This window comes from Lacerta agilis, chromosome 2 (assembly GCF_009819535.1).
Source record: "Lacerta agilis isolate rLacAgi1 chromosome 2, rLacAgi1.pri, whole genome shotgun sequence".
NCBI lineage: Eukaryota > Metazoa > Chordata > Lepidosauria > Squamata > Lacertidae > Lacerta > Lacerta agilis.
Window position 1 is genome coordinate 25,189,318 of NC_046313.1, and position 23,245 is coordinate 25,212,562.

Consider the following 23,245-nt stretch of genomic DNA (forward strand, 5'->3'; position numbering starts at 1 on the left):
ATTGAAGTTGTTGACCTTTTTTAGGATTTTACCCTAAGACTGCCCCGGGGGCCGGATTAAACCGAACGGCGGGCCGGATTAGGCCCCCCCGTAACAGACTTAGGACATGCCTGCTCTAATAGCTATTGTATTTGTCTGTCTGTCTGTCTGTCTGTCTCTCTGCTACTTCCCTTCTGCTTTATTTCACTGTCTAACGCTCTTCTGTTCCATCCTTCCAGTGTTCCTGATGCCCTTCAGCTCAGATCTACCTGCCTTGTGGGAGGGACCACAGCTCAGTGGGAGAGAGAGCATCCTTTGCATGCAGAAAGTCTGGGCGTTCCATCACTGGTGCACCCAGTTAAAAGGGTGTGGTAGCAATTGACTAAGACCCTTTGAGGATATCTGCTCCTCCATTGGGTGACAGGCTTGTGAACACACCACTGGGCTAGTGTGATGATATAGAAGTTACCGCTGAGGCATCCCAGCAGGCTCCCCCACATCAGATCCTAACCCTCCTCCTAGCAGATTTTTATTCTGCTGGGTATTTCCCAGCTTATTACCACTGTGCAGTCTAATTAGCTAGAAGCCAGATCACAGTTGCAGTCTTAGTGCTCAGGGGATCCTGGTGTGCTACGCAGCTTATTAAAAGCTCTTGCACCTCAAGGGACATGATTTCGGAGATGGGGAGGGAGAAACAGGCAGAGACGCTTTAGGTGCTGCAGCTACCTTGGGCAGAACTTCGATATTTCATTGGCTATGGGCTGTATGTGGTTCCTAAGTTTGGAAACCACTGCTCTAAGGGATGCCAGCATGATGGCACTTTATTGCTTCCTCATAGCAGGGGAGCATAAAGAGGATGGGCAAATCTTGTTACAGTGGTACCTTGGTTCTCAAACTTAATCCGTTCCGGAAGTCCGTTCCAAAACCAAAGCATTCCAAAACCAAGGCACGCTTTCCCATAGAAAGTAATGCAAAACGGATTAATCCGTTCCATACTTTTAAAAACAACCATTGATGCCTTTGAATTATGGTGCTGGAGGAGACTATTGAGAGTCCCATGGACTGCAAGAAGATCAAACCTATCCATTCTCAAAGAAATCAGCCCTGAGTGCTCACTAGAAGGACAGATCCTGAAGTTGAGGCTCCAGTACTTTGGCCACCTCATGAGAAGAGAAGACTCCCTAGAAAAGACCCTGATGTTGGGAAAGATGGAGGGCAAAAGGAGAAGGGGACGACAGAGGATGAGATGGTTGGACAGTGTTCTTGAAGCTACTAACATGAGTTTGGCCAAACTGCAAGAGGCAGTGAAGGATAGGGGTGCCTGGCATGCTCTGGTCCATGGGGTCACGAAGAGTCAGGCACGACTGAACGACTGAACAACAACAACAAAAATAGCAATTTAACATGAATTTTACTAATGAGACCATTGATCCATAAAATGAAAGCAATAAACAATGTACTGCAGTCACACACACAATCAATCAATCAATCAGTAGCTGAACTGGGTTCCACACAGTCACAAAAACGAACAAAAAAGAGCCGCAAAAACATAAACGCAAAATAAATAGCAAGAACAGACAGACCTCAATATAACACTCAAAACGGAAGTGTGGCAGTCAAATCAGAAGGGGTAATACTAAAAACGGAGCACGTTCGGCTTCTGAAAAAAGTTCGCAAATCGGAACACTTATTTCTGGGTTTGCAGTGTTTGGGTTCCAAGTTGTTTGAGTACCAAGGCGTTTGAGAACCAAGGTACCACTGTACTCTGGAAAGATTTGGGATTTGGAAACAGTGGCTAGCCATGGCAGCAGGGTGACTCTCCTCTGGGCCAAGTAAGAACTGGTGCACACATTTTCTCTTCCGTTTTCCAGCTGTTTCCTTGCGGTTTGCTTCCAGTTCTCCAGTGTAATGTATACCGAAAAAGATCCCATCACTTTTTTCTTTTGCAGATGGTCGTTCTGATGGACCCAATGGAGGACCCTGATGACGTGCTCCGCGCCAACCGCTCACGAGAGAAGTCCTACATGTTTGATGTAGCCTTTGATTTCGCTGCTACCCAGGTAAATAAGTAGGACGAACATGTATACAGCGGACGCTCGGGTTGCGAACGTGATCCGTGTGGGAGGCACATTCACAACCCGCTGCACCGCGCCTGCGCATGCGCGGGTCGCAATTCGGCGCATCTGTGCATGCGCAAAGTGCGATTTAGTGCTTCTGCGTATGTGCAAGTGCTGAAACCCAGAAGTAACCCATTCTGGTACTTCCGGGTTTGGCGCAGTGCGCAACCCGAAGCAGCCGTAACCCGAGGTATGACTGTACCTAGTTAACCAGGGACCTGAGCCCAAAGTACATGTGATGTGGCGATAAGCACATGCATTGGTTTCCTGGCTGATCCAAGTGATGCTGAGGTGGAAGAGCTAAATATTACCCCGGGGGTGTTGTTTTCAGTTCTGAATCACCCTCCCCTTTTTCACCCAATGGAAGAAACGTAAAGTACCCTTATCTTTCCCCCGGCACAAATAAAAAACCATCTGCGAAGCTTAGAGTGGGGAAATTCCCAGAGGAAAAAGGGTTAAGCAATTCCTCAGTTCCCAATCACAACCTCCCCAGAGCTGCTTCTGATTAGAAAAGATAACTGGGGGAGTGTTACACGGGCCTGCCGTAAAACGTATGGTCCGAGCTCTAAGGCACCTCTGACATCCCAGCCTTGCCTTCCAACCTGTCTCAGGTGTGGTGGCAGGTGGCATGCCTGGGCCAAACCACAAGCTCCGCTTTCACCAGGCTCCATTTCAAGCTAATTTGCACGTTGCCGTGAAACTGGAGCTCCTTGAGTGAGATCTGCCATTCATCTTGCCAGTTCTTACTCCTGACGTGAGAGGTGGTAAGGGGCTGAGATGGAGAAGGAGCAGGAGCAGTGAGTAAGGAGAGAACATTGTGGGACGGAAGTGACTGAGAGCGCATGACTACAAGGCCACCTCCACGCCATCAATTAAAGCACTCTTATTCCACCTTAAGAGTCACGGCTTCCCCCAAAGACTCCTGGGAACTTTACTCTTAAGTGTTCCCTTAAACAGAGTCTGATAGAGCCTGCCCATTATATTATGCTGTTCCACTATATGATCTGAGGACTGCATCCAGCCTCCTCTCTGAGCTTCCAGCACATATAAAAACATCATCAAACATTAAAAACTTCCCAATACAGGACTGCCTTCAGATGTCTTCTAAAAGTTGTGTAATTCTTTATCTCCTTGACATCTGGTGGGAAGGCGTTCCAGAGGGAGGGCACCCTCTGCCTGGTTCCTTGTAACTTCTCTTCCCACGATGAGGGAACCACCAGAAGGCCCTCAGAGCTGGACCTCAGTATCCGGGCTGAGCGATGGGGGTGGAGACGCTCCTTCAGACATACAGGACTGAGGCTGTTTACTCAGTAAAATTTAAAAGCATCATAAGCTTTATTTTTAAAAGACTGTGATAAAGGCAAAACCGCGTAAAAGCAACTCAAATTCATGGCTAAATAGTTGTCTTAAGGAATGCAGTTCCTCCTTGCCTTTGGAGGGCTCTGTTATGCTATGCTGGAAGCAGCAAAGAGCAGGTGGTGTTAGAGAAAAGTCAAAGCTCATTGCCACCTGCTGCCTCATATTGAGCAATTTGTTTCCGCTGCCTTCCTGGAAACAAGATGTTTCTTTGATACCCTCTTCTGTTCCCCTCCTCTTTCAGGATATGGTCTACCGTGCCACCACCAAAGGCCTCATTGAAGGTGTCATCTCTGGCTACAACGCTACCGTTTTTGCCTATGGCCCCACTGGTAAGAAAACAGGCTCATATGGGAACGTGAGACACCGTCTCTTCTCACTCTAGGAACCGAGGTCTATAGGCTGCTCTAGGCATGGACTGTTTTAGTTCTGAAAGCAATGGGACAAAGCCTCAGAACTGCTCCCTCTCTCATGGGGCCCCAAGCTCTTTTCTCCATGTGTGAGGAAGGGTCAAAAGAAGCCATCTCTGCACCCAGGGCTGAATTCTAAGTAATGTCTCTAAGAGGAGTGACTCAGGATCTAGACAGGATAGAGGGAGTCAGAGAAAGGGAGCCTGAGAGCAGATTTGTGTGAGCACCCCAAAAACCAAATAAAAGACATGTCCTCCGATCTCAAGCCTGCAAGCACCCTACAAGGGCCTTGTCCACTTCTGTGTGGTGGTTTTTCAAGCGCACCATGTTACCGTTAGAAAACAAACCATCCTTTGGCTAACAGCAGAGCAAATCCAAAGCACAAAAGTAGTGTAAACGCCCTTGCACATCCTTGAGCAAAGTGCTATTTGTACTATCTTAATTCCAGCACACCATATTCGTTCCAGATAGGACCCTGTTCCGTAAAAGACATGTTAGCCTCTATAGTCTTGTCCCTACGCTTTTCTGAACACAGAAGGTAAGGAGTTGGACATCCAGAAAGCTATTTATTATGTGGATCAATACATCTTGACCAGAGGTTTTTAGTATATTGAAAATGACCTTTGTTAGGAAGGAAAGAGCTGAAGGAGCAAAGTGGTCCTTTCAAGAAGCAACCTAATAAGATGGAGATCCAACTTTGGGTGGCCCTAAACTGGAAACATGTTACCAGTTCAGCAACCAATTCATCCTTTCCCCGCTTTCCTCTTGCCCTCAGGCTGTGGAAAGACCTATACCATGCTTGGCACAGACAATGAACCTGGCATTTATGTGCGAACGCTCAACGACCTCTTCCGTGCTATCGAGGAGACCAGTGATGACATGGACTACAAGGTGTCTATGTCCTATTTGGAGGTGGGTCACCTTGGAAGCAGGGTGTGGGTGCGAAAGATGACCTATCTCTGGAGTTGTCAGCATGGCGCCCATGGGCACAAGGGCACCATTGAAGTCTTCTCCTGGTCTCCACAAATGTCTCCCCCATGCCAGTTGTCACCCTATGTAAAAATTATGTCGATCTTGGATCAGTATTTTTATGGTGCCGGCAAGGACCACATCTATTTATTTATTTTTACTAAATGGTCCACCAATGTAATTTATATTTTGATGGGGACTGGGTGAGGGCTGCGCAGAACAATGCAAATGAAGGAAGATCAGTTTTAATCATACAGGATCCAGCTTTTACCTAGACTCCATGGGAAATCAAAGAATGTGTGTGTGCACAGATGTTTTCTGTTTTTCTATCTGTCCAGGGCAAGGAGGGAAGAGACTTGGGGAAATGGGGGGGGGGCAAGCAACGCCAGAGTGGGGGTGCCCATAGCGCTCTGTCCAAATTCCAAAGATGCCCACAGAAAGCTTGACGAGCTAGTCATCATGGCCCAGAACTGGAGGGGAATCACAGCCCGATAATGTTGTTTTGTTTCCCATTTCCTGTGTGCTGAGTCCCGGGTTAGAGCTGCTTCCTACACAGTTGTTCCTTACTTACAGGGGAGTGTGCAAGTAACAAGCTGGAGATTTTGCTGAAGCACATCCTTGCAAGATGTAAACAAGCAGCTGAGCTACACTGAAGCTGGGTGGCCAGGCACCTCTGAAAGGCATACTTACTTTCACATTGCCGTGATGATGCACATGCCTTCCGCCTTAAACACTTGCGTGGGGAAAGATTGCCTTCACAACCAAAGCACGCCCCCTGCCTTGAAATCTTGCTGTTGTCTCAAGGGTTCCTACCCCCTTCCTGTACCCCATAACTTGACTCTTCTCTGGCAGCTCCACCCCCCCCCCATCCCTTCCTGTGCACACGGTCCTGGGTGCAGATAATCCCCTTGGCAACACACCAGGACTCAGGCTAGTATAATATTGACACTCATTAGCAGCTTGGAACAAACGGCAATAAAGCGAAGGAAGGAAGCGACTGGAAAAGCACCACTGGGACATGAGCCCTGCATTTCGTTTGTGCTTCTTTCCAACTTTTAAGAGAAAACTGGGGTTTGGCAGTTGTAGGGGAGAATGCAAGAGAAGGCGAAGGAAATTAGCCGTCATCTGCCCATTTTTGCTTCTGGCATTCCCTCTGTGCAAGAACCCAGCTCTCAGCAGCCTCTGCTTCTCAAATCAATTCACTCTCTCTCTTTTTTAAAAAGGAAAAGAATGTTTTATCTTTTCACATATAGAATGTTACATTTGTTACTCAACAGTTGTATTCCAAATTCAACAAAACTAGTGACTTCCCACTCACCCAGCATCAATGTTTATAACCCAAATTAAATACAATTGCATTTTAAGGTTCCGGCTTCTCTTGTTTCATCCTCTCTAACATGTTTCTTAATACCAGTTACAGGTAGGTAGCAGTGTTGGTCTGCCATAGTCAAAACAAAATAAAATAGAATATTCCTTGCAGTAGCACCTTAGAGACCAACTAAGTTTGTTCTTGGTATGTGTATCTGAAGAAGTGTGCATGCACACGAAAGCTCATACCAAGAACAAACTTAGTTGGTCTCTAAGGTGCTACGGGAAGGAATTTTTTATTTTATTTTGTTTTGACTATGGCAGACCAACACGGCTACCTACCTGTAACAGGAAATTGATGTTTCAGTAGTGTCATTTTCATTGATTTTCCATAAAAATAGCTCAAAAACATCAAAGCTCAACAACTTTGGCAAAAATTATTATTCAACAAGTTTTGAAATATGGCAACTGTAGGGAAAAGTCACTTGAATTTTTTTCTTAATTTCATTAAGAACGTTTGACAACCAAGGCACAATTGCCGGTTGGAAAAATTCATTTTTAAAAATGGAGAAACGCGCCTCGGAAGCCGTTCAACTTCCTAGGCGCGTTCGAAATTGGAAGCATTCACTTCCGGGTTGTCAGCGCTTGGGTTCCGGATTGTTCGACTTCCAAAGCATTCGACAACTGAGGTTTCACTGTATATCATTTCACTCTCAATGTTTATTCAGAATATTTAACCCATGGAAACCATAGGGTCTTGTTTTGTTTTCAGATATTGAGTGGGGCACCAGCACATGTCTGTTGTACGCTGCCTTTAGCCCAAACCTCCTCCAAGTTGATCCAAACTGACTTCAATACATGGGCGAAGTATCTATGCTGCTGCCTCTCTACAGGCTGGGGCAGCATGCAGGCAACCCAGACTGAATGAAGGACATCGTTGTTGTTGCTGCTGCTGCTGCTATAGGCAGAACAATAACATGAATAAGTTGTTAGACTGCGTCCTTGATTTTCTAGAGCAAATTGGATGCCAGCAAGAGAGACAGCTCTAATGCAGTCCTTATTGACACTTCTCGTATTGAATTTATTGATTGCCCGACGCATTAATGGCCAATGCCAGGAATCCTGACATTTACTGTAGGTTTGATGGGAGATATTCTCAAGGAGTCATGGGCTAGCAGTGGCTTCCAGGGTTGTTTGGTTGCTTGTTTTTAAGCTAACACAGCAATTCAGGCAGAGTGTTGTTGTGAATGGAGCCTTCTATGGCCCAACAAGCAATTGCAGCTATGATTCCAGGGTCCCTGTTGGGGAGAGAATGTGGAGAGCAGAGTCTGAAGCAGTCCTCAAATGTGGCTCTGTGATCCAGCTTCTCAGTGACCTTGTGTCCTGTTCTAATAGCCAGTGCTGCAGCCATAGGCAGACCCTTGTGGGAGAAAAGAGTGGCATCTTGCCTACTTGTGAGTGGCATGCATGGGGAAGAATGTTCTAATAAACATTTCTGTTGCCAACGTATATAGTTCATTTGTTCCTCTCTTGCACCAAAAAGAGAAAATACTGCCAGGTGCTCTGGGCAGAACAAGGAAGTAATAAATCAGCACACTTGCATCGTAGTCTAGGCCACAGCATACATAGATAGATAGATATCGACACTGCAAATCATCCCTTCTTTTTCTGATGCTCTTGCTTATGTAGCCAAATTGGGAGCACTCACAAACAAGAGCGAGGTATCATCAGGCATGGGGAATCCCCGAGGCTTGCAAAAGTACAGGAAATATTTTGGGGGGGTGACTTTAAGGGGCAGGGCATCCTGTCCCCCAACAGACCAAGTTTGGACACATAATGCTGATTGACAGTTGTGGTGGTGGTGGTGGTGGTGGGGAAAGACACAAGAAACTGGTGAGGTGGAGGGGGGGGATGCAATGGAATGGCTAAGATCCTGAACAGTTATCATTCCACACTGTCGCCCTTTGCTTCTGTTCCCACTGGCAAAAACTGGTTCTAAACCCAATTGGCTACTGGAGCTTTTCCCCAAGGAGCTTTCGGGAACTGCTGGTGGGATGCTGAGAATTTTGTTTAGCTCGATTCACTTGTCAACCTGATAGTGTGGTTTCTGCAGATGCATCGTGCCACATCAGCTTGTGCGAAGGGGTGCCCATTAATGATCTCCCGCTAGCTGAGAAGCCGGAGCTTCCACTAAGGAGGGCTTTGCAATGTTCTTAGCCTGATTTGACTAAGCCTCTGGAGAGCCATTGCCCCCAAACCCTATATTGGTGCCTTCCAGAACCTGCTAAAAGATAGCTAAGCTGCTTGCGATGGTCCTTCAGCCCCTATTTCTCTCTCTCTCCCCCCCCCCCCACTCTAGATCTACAATGAGATGATCCGGGACCTGTTGAACCCCTCCCTGGGCTACCTGGATTTGCGTGAAGATTCCAAAGGGATAATCCAAGTGGCTGGCATCACAGAAGTGTCCACCATCAACGCTAAGGAGGTGAATGGGAATAAACCAATTATACAACGGGGGGAGGAGCAGGAAGCCATAAATTTTGCTGCAGTTTTACAGTGTAGTGATCCCGGTTACGAATTTTATGTTCTGAAAGAGGCTGCCATTAATTGTGTACCTATCACTGTGGCAAGCTGGGGATAATTCTAACTGAAGATCTCTATAGTACTGAATGACATTGCCAACAATGGACAGCCTTGGACAAGACTAATGGTACATCTATCTCAGTTTCTACGTTCCTTCTGTGACCAGGATTGCATGATTTGACCTTGTTGTTAGGGACGCCGTCAGTACAGCATCCCCGCATACCATCCTGGTTAATGGCCCACAAATAATCTGACCCTCCCTCCCCCCTTTTTTGAAATTATTCTGTATTTGTGTTTTTGTTGCTAGAGATTCAAACCATATTAGTCAACCTGATTTGTTTGTTCTGCTGCTTATGGAGAGGTGAGAGAAGCATTAAGGCTGAGTTCGAAAAGGTTATTCTTATTTGCATTTGGATTTAGTTTTTTGAGGCAGGTGGGGGAAAACGTTAGCAGTGATGGAACAAGAAATTCAATATTAATTCCTGGATATTGGTCAAGAGGAGAAAGGGATCAAGCCCATGACTTCTTGGCAACAAAAGGTGCTGTGGTTTTGAGGAATGGACCGGCATGTTTACCTGAAAGTCTTGCTGTGTTCAGTGGGGCCTACTTCTGGGTAAATGAGCCTAGGACTGCAGCCTTAGAAGACTTGGGCTACGTACACCTGACAGAATTAAAGCAGATTCCCCCTCCCAAAAAAAATCCTGGGAATTGTAGTTTACCCTTTACAGACCTATAACACCGTTAAGAAACTACGGTTCTGAGGATCCTTTGATGGGTGCTTTAAAAGTGTGGTATATCTGCAACCTTGGTTGTGAAATTGCTGCTTTTCTCCCAGCTGAGGAAAATGACTGTTTAGGTTTCGGCCAACCAGAAACAGATCCATTTCACAGAGTTGTTGGGTGTCCCCTTCCCCCTTCTGTTTCCCAGGATGTTCCTCCTTTTCTTTGGTCCTCGACCCCCCAAATCCCCATAACAATTCTCATGAGCTTCACCTCCTTATGCCTTTCCCTGATGACTCCATTTTGGTGCTCTCACCCCCTGTGGGGCATCTTCTTGTCATCCAACAGGTAGTGGCTTCGCTCTTACAAAACCTTTAATATTTTCAGTTTCTGCACTTTTCTGAGTTGAGGGAAGAGGAGTATAGACTCCTATTCCTATAGACTCCTATTCCTGAAGTGTCTGTTCATGTAAATATTACTATGAAATATTACTACCTCTGGTCCACTCAGGAGAGATCAGAAAGCAGAAAAAGGGAGAGACTCTGGGATATTGTCTTACGACTTCAATGAAAATAATTTCCCAGAATGAGAAAAGTTGGGGATCTTGTAAGTCTGATATGGGAACAATATGGAGGAGGTAGGGTGCACATTTCCAAATAATGCCTACAGACAGGTCCAGCTGAATATTGGCCTTTGTTTGTGTGAACAGTGATCAAGAGGTCTGCAGGCCAGAATAAACTTGCTCTTTTATCTGTGGTTCCTTAATCCTCTCTGTTTCCAGTGTCGCAGAATGGCCAGAGTTTAAGTAAGCCTCCTGTCAACAATATCCATGGCTGTTGGATAATTTTTCATTGAGGTGGCAAAACTTTGGAAAGTCAGGTGTTCCTAGACTACGGCTCCCACCATCCATGACCATTGGCCATGCTGACTGGGGTTGATGGGAGTCGGAGTCCAACATCTATTGGGTGAAAAGTTCACTGCCCATTTTAAGAAGGACGCCTTTGTGCCTTCCGCTGTTTCCCTTCCCTGCAGATCATGCAGCTGTTGATGAAAGGCAATAAGCAGCGTACCCAGGAGCCCACGGCGGCCAACCGGACTTCCTCGCGCTCCCATGCTGTGCTACAGGTCACCGTGCGCCAGAAGAGCCGCGTCAAGAATATTATGCAGGAGGTGCGCGTGGGGCGGCTCTTCATGATCGACTTAGCTGGCTCGGAGCGGGCCTCTCAGGTACGAGGAGAAAGGGGCAGGCTTCTCATCAGGAGGAGGACACAACGTTAGTCTTGGGTCTCCAGCTGTTTTCAGACTACAAGTCCCATCATCCCTGACCTTGCTAGCTAGGGGTGATGGGAGTTGTAGTCCAAAAACAGCAGGAGATCCAAGTTTTGGAAACACTGGCCTACGGGGTTGTTCTGGAGGCTACGTATTTCCTGAGCATTGTCACTGAAGCCCTATGGTGCTCAGCCTGAACATGCGAGGGCCAAAGTGTGTAGAGGAATGGGCACATTGGCCCCACTCCCAAATCTTTGTGTGTGTGTCAGGTTTGCCTGCTCCACTCCCAAGCATCACATGTTTAATGTGAAGAGCTGAAGGGGCTTTTTTTCTGTTTGCCTGAATGAACTTAACGGGCCACCTCTCAATTGGGAACCATGATAAGTCAGGTTCTGAAGAGGGAATGCTTTAAAAATCCCCTTAAGACCTTCTTGCTAAATATGTGAAGGCCGGTGTGAGGAGAGTGCAGCCAGCAATGGGCCTGGGGACACTGAGTTCCTTCCGGTCCCTCTGCACACTATGGGTGTCCTGTCTGAAGGGGGGCTTGAAAGGAGTTAAAATGAGGAGAGGAGAGGCATCCTTTCCTTCCTGAGACTGCTGCTTTAGAAGAAGCTTGAAAGCTGGAGCCGAGGGCACAAGAGAGCACAGCGAAGACGAGGGCAAGAGATTCCAACCCACTCTCAAAATTGCAGCCGAAGAAAACGTCTCAGCATGCCCCCCTGCTTGGTTTTTCTCGGAACAACAATTCCATGATTGTGTCCCTCCTACTCTCCTTCTCCCACAGACGCAGAACCGCGGGAAGCGGATGAAGGAAGGGGCTCACATCAACCGCTCCCTGCTGGCCCTTGGCAACTGCATCAATGCGCTCAGTGACAGGGCAGGGGTCAAATATGTCAATTACCGGGATAGCAAGCTCACCCGCCTCCTAAAGGTAGGTCTGCCTGTGGGGTGGGGCTGGCAAGGTGAGTGCCTAATCATACAAGGTGGGCATAGCCTGAATTAAATGATATGTTCTCTCTCACACATTCACGAGGCAAGGTTGGCTTGCGGGGAAGGATTTCATGCCAATGTGCATTGAATGTTTAACAACAACAACAACAACAACAACAACAACAACAACAACAACAACAACAACAACAACAAAATGGCGCCAGTCTGGTTCTCTCTAGCCACCCCCCCCCCCCGAGTTTTCTTTTGTCTACTGCGGGGTGGGGAAGAAAAAACATAGCATAATTGGTGGCTGCAGTCAAGGAAACAAATGGACAGTGGTCTTCTTCTTCTTAAGGTGACAGAGGTGTGGGGGGGGGGAGTGGAGAAATTCAAGGTGGGTTTGGTATAGTTGATAGCCTCATATTTGCCACAACATTTAGTTCCTTCCCTAGTCCTCTCATATTAGGAACCAAATGTCCCTCAATGTAGGCTGGGTAGGATGACAGGACCACAGTGCCCAGTCCTGCCCTTGAGTGGAGGCCATTACAGGTGATCAACACCCGAGGGTGCCATGGCAAGTAGGGTCAGGTTGGAGTTGCAAGGCTTTATATCACTCCAGGCAAACAACTTGCACTTAGAAGGTTCAGAACTCAAATGAAACCTTTCATCCCTTTTGGGCCAGACTTCCCCGTATCAGGCTCTGTACCCTTCCTGAAGAGTTAAGAGACAAAGGCATAGTCCTGTGTTTCCCAAACTTGGGTCTCCGGCTGCCTTGGGACTACAACTCCCATCATCCCTAGCTAGCAGGACCATTGGTCAGGGATGATGGGAATTGTAGTTGAAAAACCAGATGGAGACCCAAGCTTGGGAAACACTGGGTTAGTCCTTTGTCCTGGAGCTTAACATCCTGTAGCCTCTCACTCAGCTACCATCTTGAGTATTCCTTATATTAGTGAGCAGACAGTTGGGAGATGAGGGTCCTGGTGTCAATGGAGCCAGGGGAAGGGGAATATGGCTCTGGGGGGCACTGTACTGTGGTGCATGCGTCCCAATCTAGGGTGGCTTTGGCTTAGAAGGTTCTTGGCTGTCCAGCTCAGGTTTAGTGTTGGGCCCAGTTTCTGGCTCTGTCACTTGCTTCTCTGCTCTTCCTGAACTGACTGGTTTGTCCTCTTCTGTGTCAAGAGTCTTGGCTGCTGCTCAGCAGCTCCTATGTTAAGACCTACAACTTTGCTCTCTAATCCTAGGACTCACTAGGCGGGAACAGCCGGACTGTAATGATTGCTCACATCAGCCCTGCCAGCAGTTCCTTTGAGGAGTCACGCAGCACCCTGACCTATGCCGAGCGTGCCAAGAGCATCCGCACCACGGTAGGATCCCCCAGACCCCACACCCTTTCTCTAAAAGTTCTTCCAATTTCTAGATTTCTAACTTCTCTCTTACGTGGGCACAGTGGCATAGCGTGGGTTTCCAGCGCCCGGGGCTGTGCAGAGGGTAGATGAGAAATGACATCTGTGTCACCCAGGGGAACGCAGCCACAGAGATAAGAAGAGTTGTTCTGTTGTCTGGAGCGCTCACTTCTTGGTTTGCATGGAGAATCCATTTGCAATGGAGTCCAGTGATGGAAGCGTGCAACTGTATTGAGGCAGCGCCGGGTGTTGAAATTTTGTGCCCCTAACAATTTTGCACCCGGGGCAACTCCCCCTGGGTGTTGCCTCCCCCACAATGCTACACCACTGGGTGGACATCCTAGTTGTTCCACCAGAGCCAAACCAATCCTTTAGTCCTCTAATCCTGAGCATCCTAAATGTTGGAACCGTTCTCAGATTGACACACAATTGTAGGGAATAAGACTTGCTCCAGGAAATGACAGTTTTATATCATACAGGACATCTCTTTTCAGAGCATGGCAGCTATATGATTGACAGGATGCTAGACTAGATGGACCACTGGTTTCATCTGACGGTGTTGTACTTACGTCCTTCTAGAAAAATGGGTGGGGGGGAATAGAAAAACACCAGTGTCCTGCATTTCCAGTCTAGCAACCTCCTAACTGTTCTCCCCTCACAAAATATTATCCAGACTTTCATCAAGGTTCCCTACGTATGTTTTCACACCACCCCTGATGTCTCCAGTCTTCCCATTTAGTATCCTACCACATAACATTTTTATAATATGTAACGTTGGTGGAATGTCCTTGGGTTTTCCTCCGACATCTAGCAATTTAAGAGAACTTAAATTGGATGCCACAGTGTCCATGGATTTCCAGTACTCATTCCCTCTTTCCCCCTTGGCAGGTAAAGCGTAACCTTCTTAATGTCTCATATCACATCGCCCAGTACACAAGCATCATTGCCGACCTACGTAGTGAGATTCAGCGGCTGCAGCGCAAGATTGAACAGCAAGAGCCACGCCCGATGCGGTCCGACATCCGCAGTATACAAGGTAGGAAGAGCGAGGGATGTGTCTGCCAGAACTTGGACACTTACATTCCTGCTTCCAGCCTTCCTGCTGTCTGTGCCTGTGGTAGCTTCATGCCTCTCCAAGTGACACCAGTACAAAGGGAACAGGTGCCATGGGATGGGTGGGCAGGATGTTTCTGTGGCCCTCAAACATAGCTGAAAGGCTGCAGTTCCTTCAGCTTTTACACATCAGGCTAAAAAGGATAGGCTTGCCCGTGTGTTGAAGGTTTTGGAGAGTGTTGGTGCTGACCTTTAAAGCCCTTAAGGAGCATCTCCACCACAGTCATTCAGGCCGGACTCACCAAGGGCCTGAAAGACCAACATTGGCTCCCAGTACATTTCTGAGCATGATTCAAAGTGTTGGTGCTGACCTTTAATGCCCTAAACGGCTTCGGCCCAGTATACCTGAAGGAGCGTCTTCACCCCTCATCGTTCAGCCCAGACGCTGAGGTCCATCGCCGAGGGCCTTCTGGTGGTTCCCTCACTGCGAGAAGTGAGGTTGCAGGGAACCAGGCAGAGGGCCTTCTTGGTAGCGGCACCCTCCCTGTGGAATGCCCTCCCAGCAGATGTCAAAGAGACAAGTAACTATAACCTTTAAAAGACATCTGAGGGAAGCCCTGCATAGGGAAGTTTTTAATGTTTAATGTTGTATTATGTTTTTATATATGCTGGAAACTGCCCAGAGTGGCTGAGGCAACTCAATCAGATGGGCGGGGTACAAATAATGTTGTTGTTGTTGTTGTTGTTGTTGTTGTTGTTGTTGTTGTGTATCTAATAATAATAACAGCAGCAGCAGCAGCAAGTTGTGGAGTGGAGAGCTTGGTTGCCCTCATAGCACAACGTGAGGGAAGGGAGAAATAATAGGGGTGGTTAGTAGTGTTTTCTCGCTTGGCATTTTGACCAGACTCCTTGCATTGGTTCTTATTCCCTACCTGCTGTTCATCGTAGCTGAAGTGCAACTCCAGGGCAACCCCTTTGAGAGGCAGGAGATGGACCAGCTGAGGGAGCAGCTGATCAGCACCTTCCGGGAACAAATGGACGTGCGGCGCCACCTCATGGAGCTAGAGAACAATTACATGGAGATCCAGATCGAGAGCTCTCGCCACCTCCTTGCCATTGCTGAGTAAGTAGGGAGCTGAGAGCTGGCAGGCAGGGCCGTCTTAAGCATATCCAGCACAGTGGTGCAAAGCTCCCTCCAGTGCCCCCCGCCCCCATTTTCCAGAGTTTTTTAGGGAGGACGGCGCTGCTGGCGGGGCTGGAGGAGGCGGGCAGCGGCTGAAGGGTGGCTCCTCTGGTGGGGAAGAGGCAGAGGCTGGATGCGGCGCCTCTCGGCTCAGCTGGCTGCTTTGTGCCGCAGTAGCCACGGCAGACAGAGGCTCCGGGCGCTGCGCTGCTTCGGCGCGGCATGGTGGAGGCAGGCAAGGGTGGTGAGCTGATGCTGGGAGGCACCGCGTCCAGCCTCCGCCTCTTCCCTGGTCCCCTCCAGAACTTGGCGCCCTGGAGCCCTGCGCCACTACCCTCTGTGGGTAAGATGCCCCTGCTGGCAGGGCACCTTCCTCACATTCTTTGGGGTTCCTCATTTGAATTCTCTCTGAGTCTGTGCTCTGAGCCTAGGCTGCCATGTCTGCTGCAAGCTCTTGGCCCTGATGCATCTTCCTTCCTCCTTTCCCCACTCGCCTTGCCCTACAGTTGGGAGCAGGAGAAGGCACGGCGGGCCCAGAAGTGGCGAGAGGAGCAGAGGAAGGAGAGCTATAGCAAAGATGAAAGCGAGAAGGACTCCGACACTGGCGATGACCTGTCGGATGTGCCGGAGCCACAGGAAGTGACGTTAGCCCGGGAACACATTGCAGCCCTCCTGAGGGAGCAGGATAAACTTCACAAGCAGAAGGTATTGAAGCTCAAAGGAGCTACGCCATAGCCACTCCAAGGGAAGAGAGGGAAGAGGGCCCAGGGTTGCAACCGCATGGGAACTGCAGCATCTTGTTGAGGCTGAGCTGTTTGCAGCCAGCAGGAGTCCCTTGGGCGGCCCCTCTGCATGCTTTTGCTGCCCCCCTGTGACCCCGGCGTGTGACTTCCCCCCTGTGCCAGACAGAGCTGGAGAGGCGGTTCTGGGAAGTTCGGCAGCGTGGGCACCGGCTGGAAGAGGCTTTGCCCTGGCGCATCAGCTCCGAAGAGCAGCGGGAGGTTCTGAGCCTGCTCTGCAAGGTCCACGAGCTGGAGGTGGAGAACACGGCCATGCAGTCGGGGGCCCTGCTGAAGGACAACCTCATCCGCCACCAGGAGCGGACCGTGCGACGCTTCGAGCGCCACCGCAGCCTTTGCCACCGCATCATCCACGAACAGCGGCAGATCATTCACGGTACGGCCGCAACCGCTGTTCAGTGCAGATGTAGGGGATCCACTGCACCTTGCATTCCTAGGGCATGCAGAAAACCACATTTCCCACCTTTTGCACTAATTGAGAAAGGGGTTTGTGTGTAAGGCTTCAGGGAATCTGATCCCTCCCACTGTGTCAGCCAAGAATCAGAGAAACGATAAAAGTTCTTACCATGCAATTTATTCAATCATTCACAGAGAGCGGCGAAGGAATGCAGCCTTCTCTATATAATGGCGTTGCTCCAAGTAAAGTCCCCCCATCCCCCCACGTCTCCCCTATTCTACGTCACTCCTATGTCGGCTAATCTGAGCTTTCTGCTGCTGAGTCCTCTGTTCTAATACCCTCAATGCCTCCCTGGTCCTGGGAGAGGGGGATGTCAGGAATGCTTTTCAGAGACACTGAGTCTGTCAGCTGTCTCTCCCCTGGTGCTTCTCCCAGAGGCGGAGCTAGGTGCTCCGGTACCCAGAGCGGCGCACATGCTGTGCACCCAGGAGCGGGGCTAGGCCCAGGGGGGTGCCGCCTGCAGCAAGCGTCCCAGGGTGTCCGGGCGGCAATGTCACCCCCCTTCAGGGATGACACCCGGGGCGGGCTGCACCCACTGCAACCCCCTTCCTCCGCCAGTGGCTTCTCCTTCCTCCTGCTGTTCCTCTTCCAATATCTCCCAGCTTCTGCTACCTCTGAACTATGCCCTGCTGCAAACCACTGTTCTAAATCTATACTGCCCTGTTCTTGGGAAGGTTCAGGGGAAGGGGGGGTGGTCCTCACCATTCCTCCTCAGTCTAGCCCCTGACTGTGTGTGTGTGTGAGAGAGAGAGAGAGAGAGAGAGAGGGAGAGGGAGGGATGGAGGGAGAGAGAGAGGGGTACATCAGTGTGGAAATCTTACTTTCCAGGAAACTCTCCCTGAGATGTTTTAAAGCACAGCATGGGTTCGCATTTTGTTCCCTCTCCCCTCTTTCTTTCAATCTGATGCCGACTGCCTATGCTCATAGACCATTTTGAACCCATGGTATAATGTGGTGCTGTTCTACGTAACATTCGGGAGGAGTTTTTTTTAAAAAAACCTTTACAGTTTACCCAAATATTTGAGGGCTGAACAACAGTGCCAGATTACCAAGTATGCACTGGCTTATGAACCCAACACCTTTTAGGTGCCCCGCAAAAATGGATCAAAAACAATATTGGGAAGAAAATTACAAAAACATATTAGGAGATTATTTGCGAGACCCGAGATTTTGACTGCCTAAGGGCCTCCACGGAATTTAATCCGGCACTGCTGAACAATGTGGTTCTTTTAACCTTGAAATTATTGGCTATGTCAGGAGATACGACTGTGTTTCTTTTTAGAGATTTTCAATGGTTTATTTGTATTCTAATTTTTTTTTTAATTTCTAATTTTTATTAAGTTTATTTTACAACACACTCATAGAACTAAACATAAAAGTAATAATACACAATCAAAAACCAAAAATACAAAAAACACACACAAAGAAATACAAATAAAACATAATAATGTATGGAAACTTACACAGATCAAATAGTCAACATACACACACACCGAGAGAGAGAGAGAGAGAGAGAGAGAGAGAGAGAGAGAGAGAGAGAGAGTGGTACCTCAGGTTAAGAACTTAATTCCTTCTGGAGGTCCGTTCTTAACATGAAACTGTTCTTAACCTGAGGTACCACTAATGGGACCTCCTGCTGCCGCCGCCGTGCAATTTCTGTTCTCATCCTGAGTGTGTGTGTGTGTGTTTCAGTTCTTCTTTTCTTCCAATTGACTTCCTTCATCCTCAACACGGTTCTCTTTTCGTTTTTGGTAAACTGTCTCCTTCTTCGTTCATTATTACCCCATTTTCTTTCTGTTTTTAACTTTTATACCATAATTTATTTTGCAGAAGTTAATCGAAACAAGTCCAAGTATTAATTTGAGGGCACTGCTTTTTAAGGTATTCTCTATATTTTCCCCATTTTTTTGAATTTTTTGCTTGGGCTGACCCCTAATGACTTCTGTCAATCTAGCCAATTCAATATAATCAAATAATTTATCTTGCCACTCTTTTTTGTTGGTATTGTTTCTTGTTTCCAATATTTGGAAATTAGTGTTCTCACAGTCCCTGTAGCATAAAGGAATACCCATTCCCTTCCCTTCCTTTATTTGTATTCTATTGTTGTCCTGCTCTGTTTGCCACCCTGGACTTCTTCTGAGAGGAAGGGTGGGATAGGAATTTAATAATATCACTGCCTTGGGTTAGGCTGATGCCGTCAAGGCATGGCCAGCCTGGCCTAATCCGTTTATAATAGGAGTCATATTTGCTGTTGCAGGCTAGGCCTGAAACATGTGTGGAGCACGGACTTCTCCATTGTGCAACTCTTTCCTCATCCACTGGAGAGCCAGTGTGGTGTAGTGGTTAAGAGCAGTAGACTCGTAATCTGGGGAACCAGGTTCGCGTCTCCGCTCCTCCACATGCAGCTGCTGGGTGACCTTGGGCTAGTCACACTTCTTTGAAGTCTCTCAGCCCCACTCACCTCACAGAGTGTTTGTTGTGGGGGAGGAAGGGAAAGGAGAATGTTAGCCGCTTTGAGACTCCTTCAGGTAGTGATAAAGCGGGATATCAAATTCAAACTCTTCTTCTTCTTCTTCTCTCTTCTTGCCAGAGTCTCAGTTGTCGGTGCCATCCCACCTAGAGGAACTGTATCAAGCCTACTTGCATGAGTTGGACGAGGGAGGCTTGGACCGTGTTGCTGCCATTGACCGAGTGGCCGCCCGGGCCCTCAAGGTACCATGCTGCCACTGCGTCCGGTACTAATCCACAGCAACAACTCATTGATGGCACCAGCCTTCACATATAAAGACCACACTGTTATGAGTCCCATTCTGCAGGAAATGTGTGGCTTGGCATGGCCCTTGTATGGCAACTTTTGGGCTCTACGGACCTAGCCATAGGCCTGTTTCTCACTGGGCTTTCTGCGCAAGCCTAAACAACGAAGCTTTTGAACCTAACCACCTACAGCCAAGTCCAAATCAGAGGCAGCCATCCTCACCCCAAAGTTTATCCTTGGGCTCATTGTTGCGTCTGCGTTAAATAATCAGAAAGATAAATTAGCAGGCAAAACCCAGAGGAACCAAGCAGCTGAGCATATTACACCAATCCTGGCCCAACTGCACTGGCTGCCAGTTCAAAACGCTGGTTTTGACCTATAAAGCCTTAAACAGTTCAGGACCCCAATACCTCAAGGACCGCCTCTCCCCATATAAACCATCCCAGACTCTGCAGTCATCATCTGAGGCCCTTCTTCATGTGCCTCCTCCATGTGAGGTCCAGAGGGTGGCAACATGAGAACGGGCCTTCTCTGCAGTGGCTCCCCATTGGTGGAGTGTTCTCCCCAGGGAGGTTCTCCTGGCGCCTTCATTATACGGTATATTTTTAGGCGCCAGGCAGAAAAGTTCTTCTTCAACCAGGCCTTGGGCTGATTAATATTCTTCAGCCTTTTAAATGTGTTTGTGGGAAGGAAGGGTTATCATTTTGCTGTTTCGTTTTACTTATTTGTTTGTTTTTATCCTGTATTTTTTTCTGTGAACTGCCCTGAGGTCTTATGATGAAGGGCGATATATCAAACAAACAAAGTTGGTCCAACAAGAGAGCAAAGCTAATAACTTGTTTCCTAATGCCACCGGCGGTGTTGCCCCTTTACCACGATAACCTTCTTGGGCCATCAACTTCAGTTACGAACTATAGGTGGAGAATGCAAGGTTGCAGTTGCTTTTGGCTATAACCGCAGGGCTCTCAGAGCATCCATGTTCTGTTTTCCCTGCAGGACACCTCTGTGCCAAAGCTCCCCCCACTCCCGGTGGAAAGTATCCTGGACTCTGACCAAGAAAGTGTAAGGACACTGGGCTCCGAGTATCAGCAGCCGCCAAGGCGGGATTCCCGCAGGGGTACTCTCCCACCCCTTGTCCCCGAGCCAGACAGGTAAGATGAACTTGATACCTTTTTGTGGAACGTATCTCATGCAGCCCCCATCTGAAGATCTGATAATGAACAGGTTACCTTTCTTTCTCTTCTCAGCAGTGAAGCAAGCCAGGTGTTCAAGACCAGTCCTCGGGCCCGGCAGATCAAGAATTCAGCAGTAGTGACACCGCCTCCTATCCATGTCAACGGCATGATCACTCAAGAGGTGTGAACCGATCGGGAGGGAGTGGCTTGATATGCTGTATATATTTGAAAAATTGTACCAGTGGAGCCATGATGGGGGGAGGCTGCGAAAAAATTAATAAACCATGGGTGGCTCCAGGGTTCATGAGGTGTGAGTTGCTCTGTCTTGACTTTCCCTGCCTCCATTCTTCTCCGCAGTATGTGCCTCGAGAGAGTTTGGTAAGCCTGAGTAGCCAACGAAATTCCTCCCCTGACAGCAGCGACCACTGCTCTGACGGCATCCTGCCGCGTGGAGGTAACTATAACCCATATATTTTAAAGATTAAATGTTTTCCCATTGTGCCTTCTCCCTTCTCTCAGTTATGTCTCAAACTTGCAGCCGCCGGGGAAAACTAGGCCAAGGAAAATGTGCATATTATATATGAGGAGTTGAAGAAAAATGTTTAAGCAAACCTTCATGAAGAAACCAGAAGCTTTCCTTTTGGGTATTTTAGATTCAGATATCCCAAAAGAGAATATTCTTATATGCTATAAGTGCAGCAAGAATATTAGATACAGGTAGGTAGCCATGTTGGTCTGCCGTAGTCGAAACAAAATAAAAAAATTCCTTCCAGTAGCACCTTAAAGGTAAAGGTAAAGGGACCCCTGACAGTTAAGTCCAGTCGCGGACGACTCTGGGGTTGAGGCGCTCATCTCGCTTTATTGACTGAGGGAGCTGGTGTACAGCTTACGGGTCATGTGGCCAGCATAACTAAGCTGCTTCTGGCAAACCAGAGCAGTGCATGGAAACGCCGTTTTCCTTCCCACCAGAGCGGTACCTATTTATCTACTTGCACTTTGATGTGCTTTCGAACTGCTAGGTGGGCAGGAGCAGGGACCGAGCAATGGGAGCTCACCCCATTGCAGGGATTGGAACCGCCAACCTTCTGATTGACAAGCCCTAGGCTCTGTGGTTTAACCCATAGCGCCACAGCACCTTAGAGACAAACTAAGTTTGTTATTGGTATGAGTTTTCGTGTGGATCTCCTTTTGGTGTATCTGAAGAAGTGTGCATGCACACGAAAAGCTCATACCAATAACAAACTTAGTTGGTCTCTGAGGTGCTACTGGAAGGAGTTTTTTTTTTATTTAGCAAGAATATTAATAGCTAGAAATTGGAAAAGTGAATTTGTACCAACAAAAAAGGAATGACAGGATAAATTATTTGAATATCTTGAATTGGCAAAAAATGATGGAGAAAGTTAGGAGACAGTCTAACCAAAAGTTCCAAAGGGAATGGGAAATTTATAGAGATTACTTAAAAAACAAAAACAAAAAAAAACAGTGTCCCCAAGTCAAAACCTGGATTTGCTTTGATTAATTTTCGCGAACCATAATGTGGATTATAAGTATAGTATGTGGGAAACAGTAGAAATGATGAAATGATAAAAGAAGCAGTTTAACAAATAGACAAAACAGACCCGCTTTGAGGAAGACAGAAGTCTGTCAGAGAAGAGAAGGAATTGGGAATAAAAATATGGTGACATAAATCCGTGTGCAAGAATTTAAGGATTTATGGTTGTATATTTCTTGTTTCTTGTTTTGTTGTTGTTGTTGTTTGTTTGTTGTTGTCATCGACATTTTCTTATTTCCATTACTTTATTGCAGGGGTAGGCAACCTAAGGCCCATGGGCCGGAAGCGGCCCATGGGCCTTCTCAGTCCAGCCCATGGACAGTCCAGGAATCGGCGTGTTTTCACATGAGTAGAATGTGTCCTTTTCTTTAAAATGCATCTCTGGGTTATTTGTGGGGCATAGGAATTCGTTCATATTTTTTTCAAAATATAGTCTGGCCCACCAAATGGTCTGAGGGACGGTGGACCGGCCCACAGCTGAAAAAGGTTGCTGACCTCTGCTTTATTGTATGTGTTTGTTTATCAAGTAAGAAAACTAATAAAAAGCATTAAAAAGAGGGAAATGTGCAGTGCAATAAAAAATATGCTTTTTTGGCACACGCACACCCTCCGCTGGCAGAGCGCAAAGAGATAGCAAGTGGCACCAAGAGCATCGCTGTGAAGGCTGCCCGGCGTCGCTCCCGGGTGCTGGAGTATGACCGGAGGAACCTGCTGGAGCCGACCAAGGAGCGCAGCAGCCTCTCCCTGCACTCTCTGAGTGAGAGCGAGGACCCCCTGTGCCGAGAGACCCCAGCCCTCTGCCGGCCAGCCAGCCCTGGCCTGCAGCACGCCGTCAGCGAGGACAACTTGTCCAGCAGCACTGGCGAGACTGTGCCGGGAAGGAATGGCCCCAGACGCTCCCCTGGGCCGTGGCTCCGGGTCAGCAAAAAGGGAAACAAGAAGCTTGAGAAGAGGGAAGAATCGCTAGAGGCCAAGAGGAGGAAGCGAAGGTCTCGGTCCTTTGAGGTCACCGGCCACAGGGTACGTCTTCAGCATCTCCCAGCTACCCAATTATATTTTATTAAGTTTCAACATCTTTGACATATATACACAGATTCGCCTTTTCTCTTACTTTTGCCCATGTCCCGCCCCATTTCCCACGGAGTTGTTGTTATCTCTCCCCTTCTGCTGCCAGCCCTATCTTGTACCTGTCAAATCCTAACCACAATATTATTAGCTGATTGC

At 48.0% G+C, this 23,245-nt stretch overlaps 1 protein-coding gene across 1 annotated transcript in view; it reads left to right on the forward strand.

The window, feature by feature from the left end:
- Nucleotides 1-23,245, forward strand: part of KIF19 (kinesin family member 19) — a 42,243-nt gene that overhangs the window by 15,978 nt on the left and 3,020 nt on the right. Inside the window, exons 3-18 of the mRNA XM_033138962.1 lie at nucleotides 1,929-2,039; nucleotides 3,697-3,784; nucleotides 4,638-4,774; nucleotides 8,499-8,624; nucleotides 10,474-10,668; nucleotides 11,495-11,641; nucleotides 12,885-13,007; nucleotides 13,935-14,082; nucleotides 15,048-15,222; nucleotides 15,789-15,987; nucleotides 16,188-16,458; nucleotides 19,130-19,251; nucleotides 20,291-20,445; nucleotides 20,542-20,650; nucleotides 20,827-20,923; nucleotides 22,641-23,041. Of these exons, the coding sequence (XP_032994853.1) occupies nucleotides 1,929-2,039; nucleotides 3,697-3,784; nucleotides 4,638-4,774; nucleotides 8,499-8,624; nucleotides 10,474-10,668; nucleotides 11,495-11,641; nucleotides 12,885-13,007; nucleotides 13,935-14,082; nucleotides 15,048-15,222; nucleotides 15,789-15,987; nucleotides 16,188-16,458; nucleotides 19,130-19,251; nucleotides 20,291-20,445; nucleotides 20,542-20,650; nucleotides 20,827-20,923; nucleotides 22,641-23,041 (2,604 nt within the window). The remainder of the gene's footprint in view (nucleotides 1-1,928; nucleotides 2,040-3,696; nucleotides 3,785-4,637; nucleotides 4,775-8,498; nucleotides 8,625-10,473; nucleotides 10,669-11,494; nucleotides 11,642-12,884; nucleotides 13,008-13,934; nucleotides 14,083-15,047; nucleotides 15,223-15,788; nucleotides 15,988-16,187; nucleotides 16,459-19,129; nucleotides 19,252-20,290; nucleotides 20,446-20,541; nucleotides 20,651-20,826; nucleotides 20,924-22,640; nucleotides 23,042-23,245) is intronic.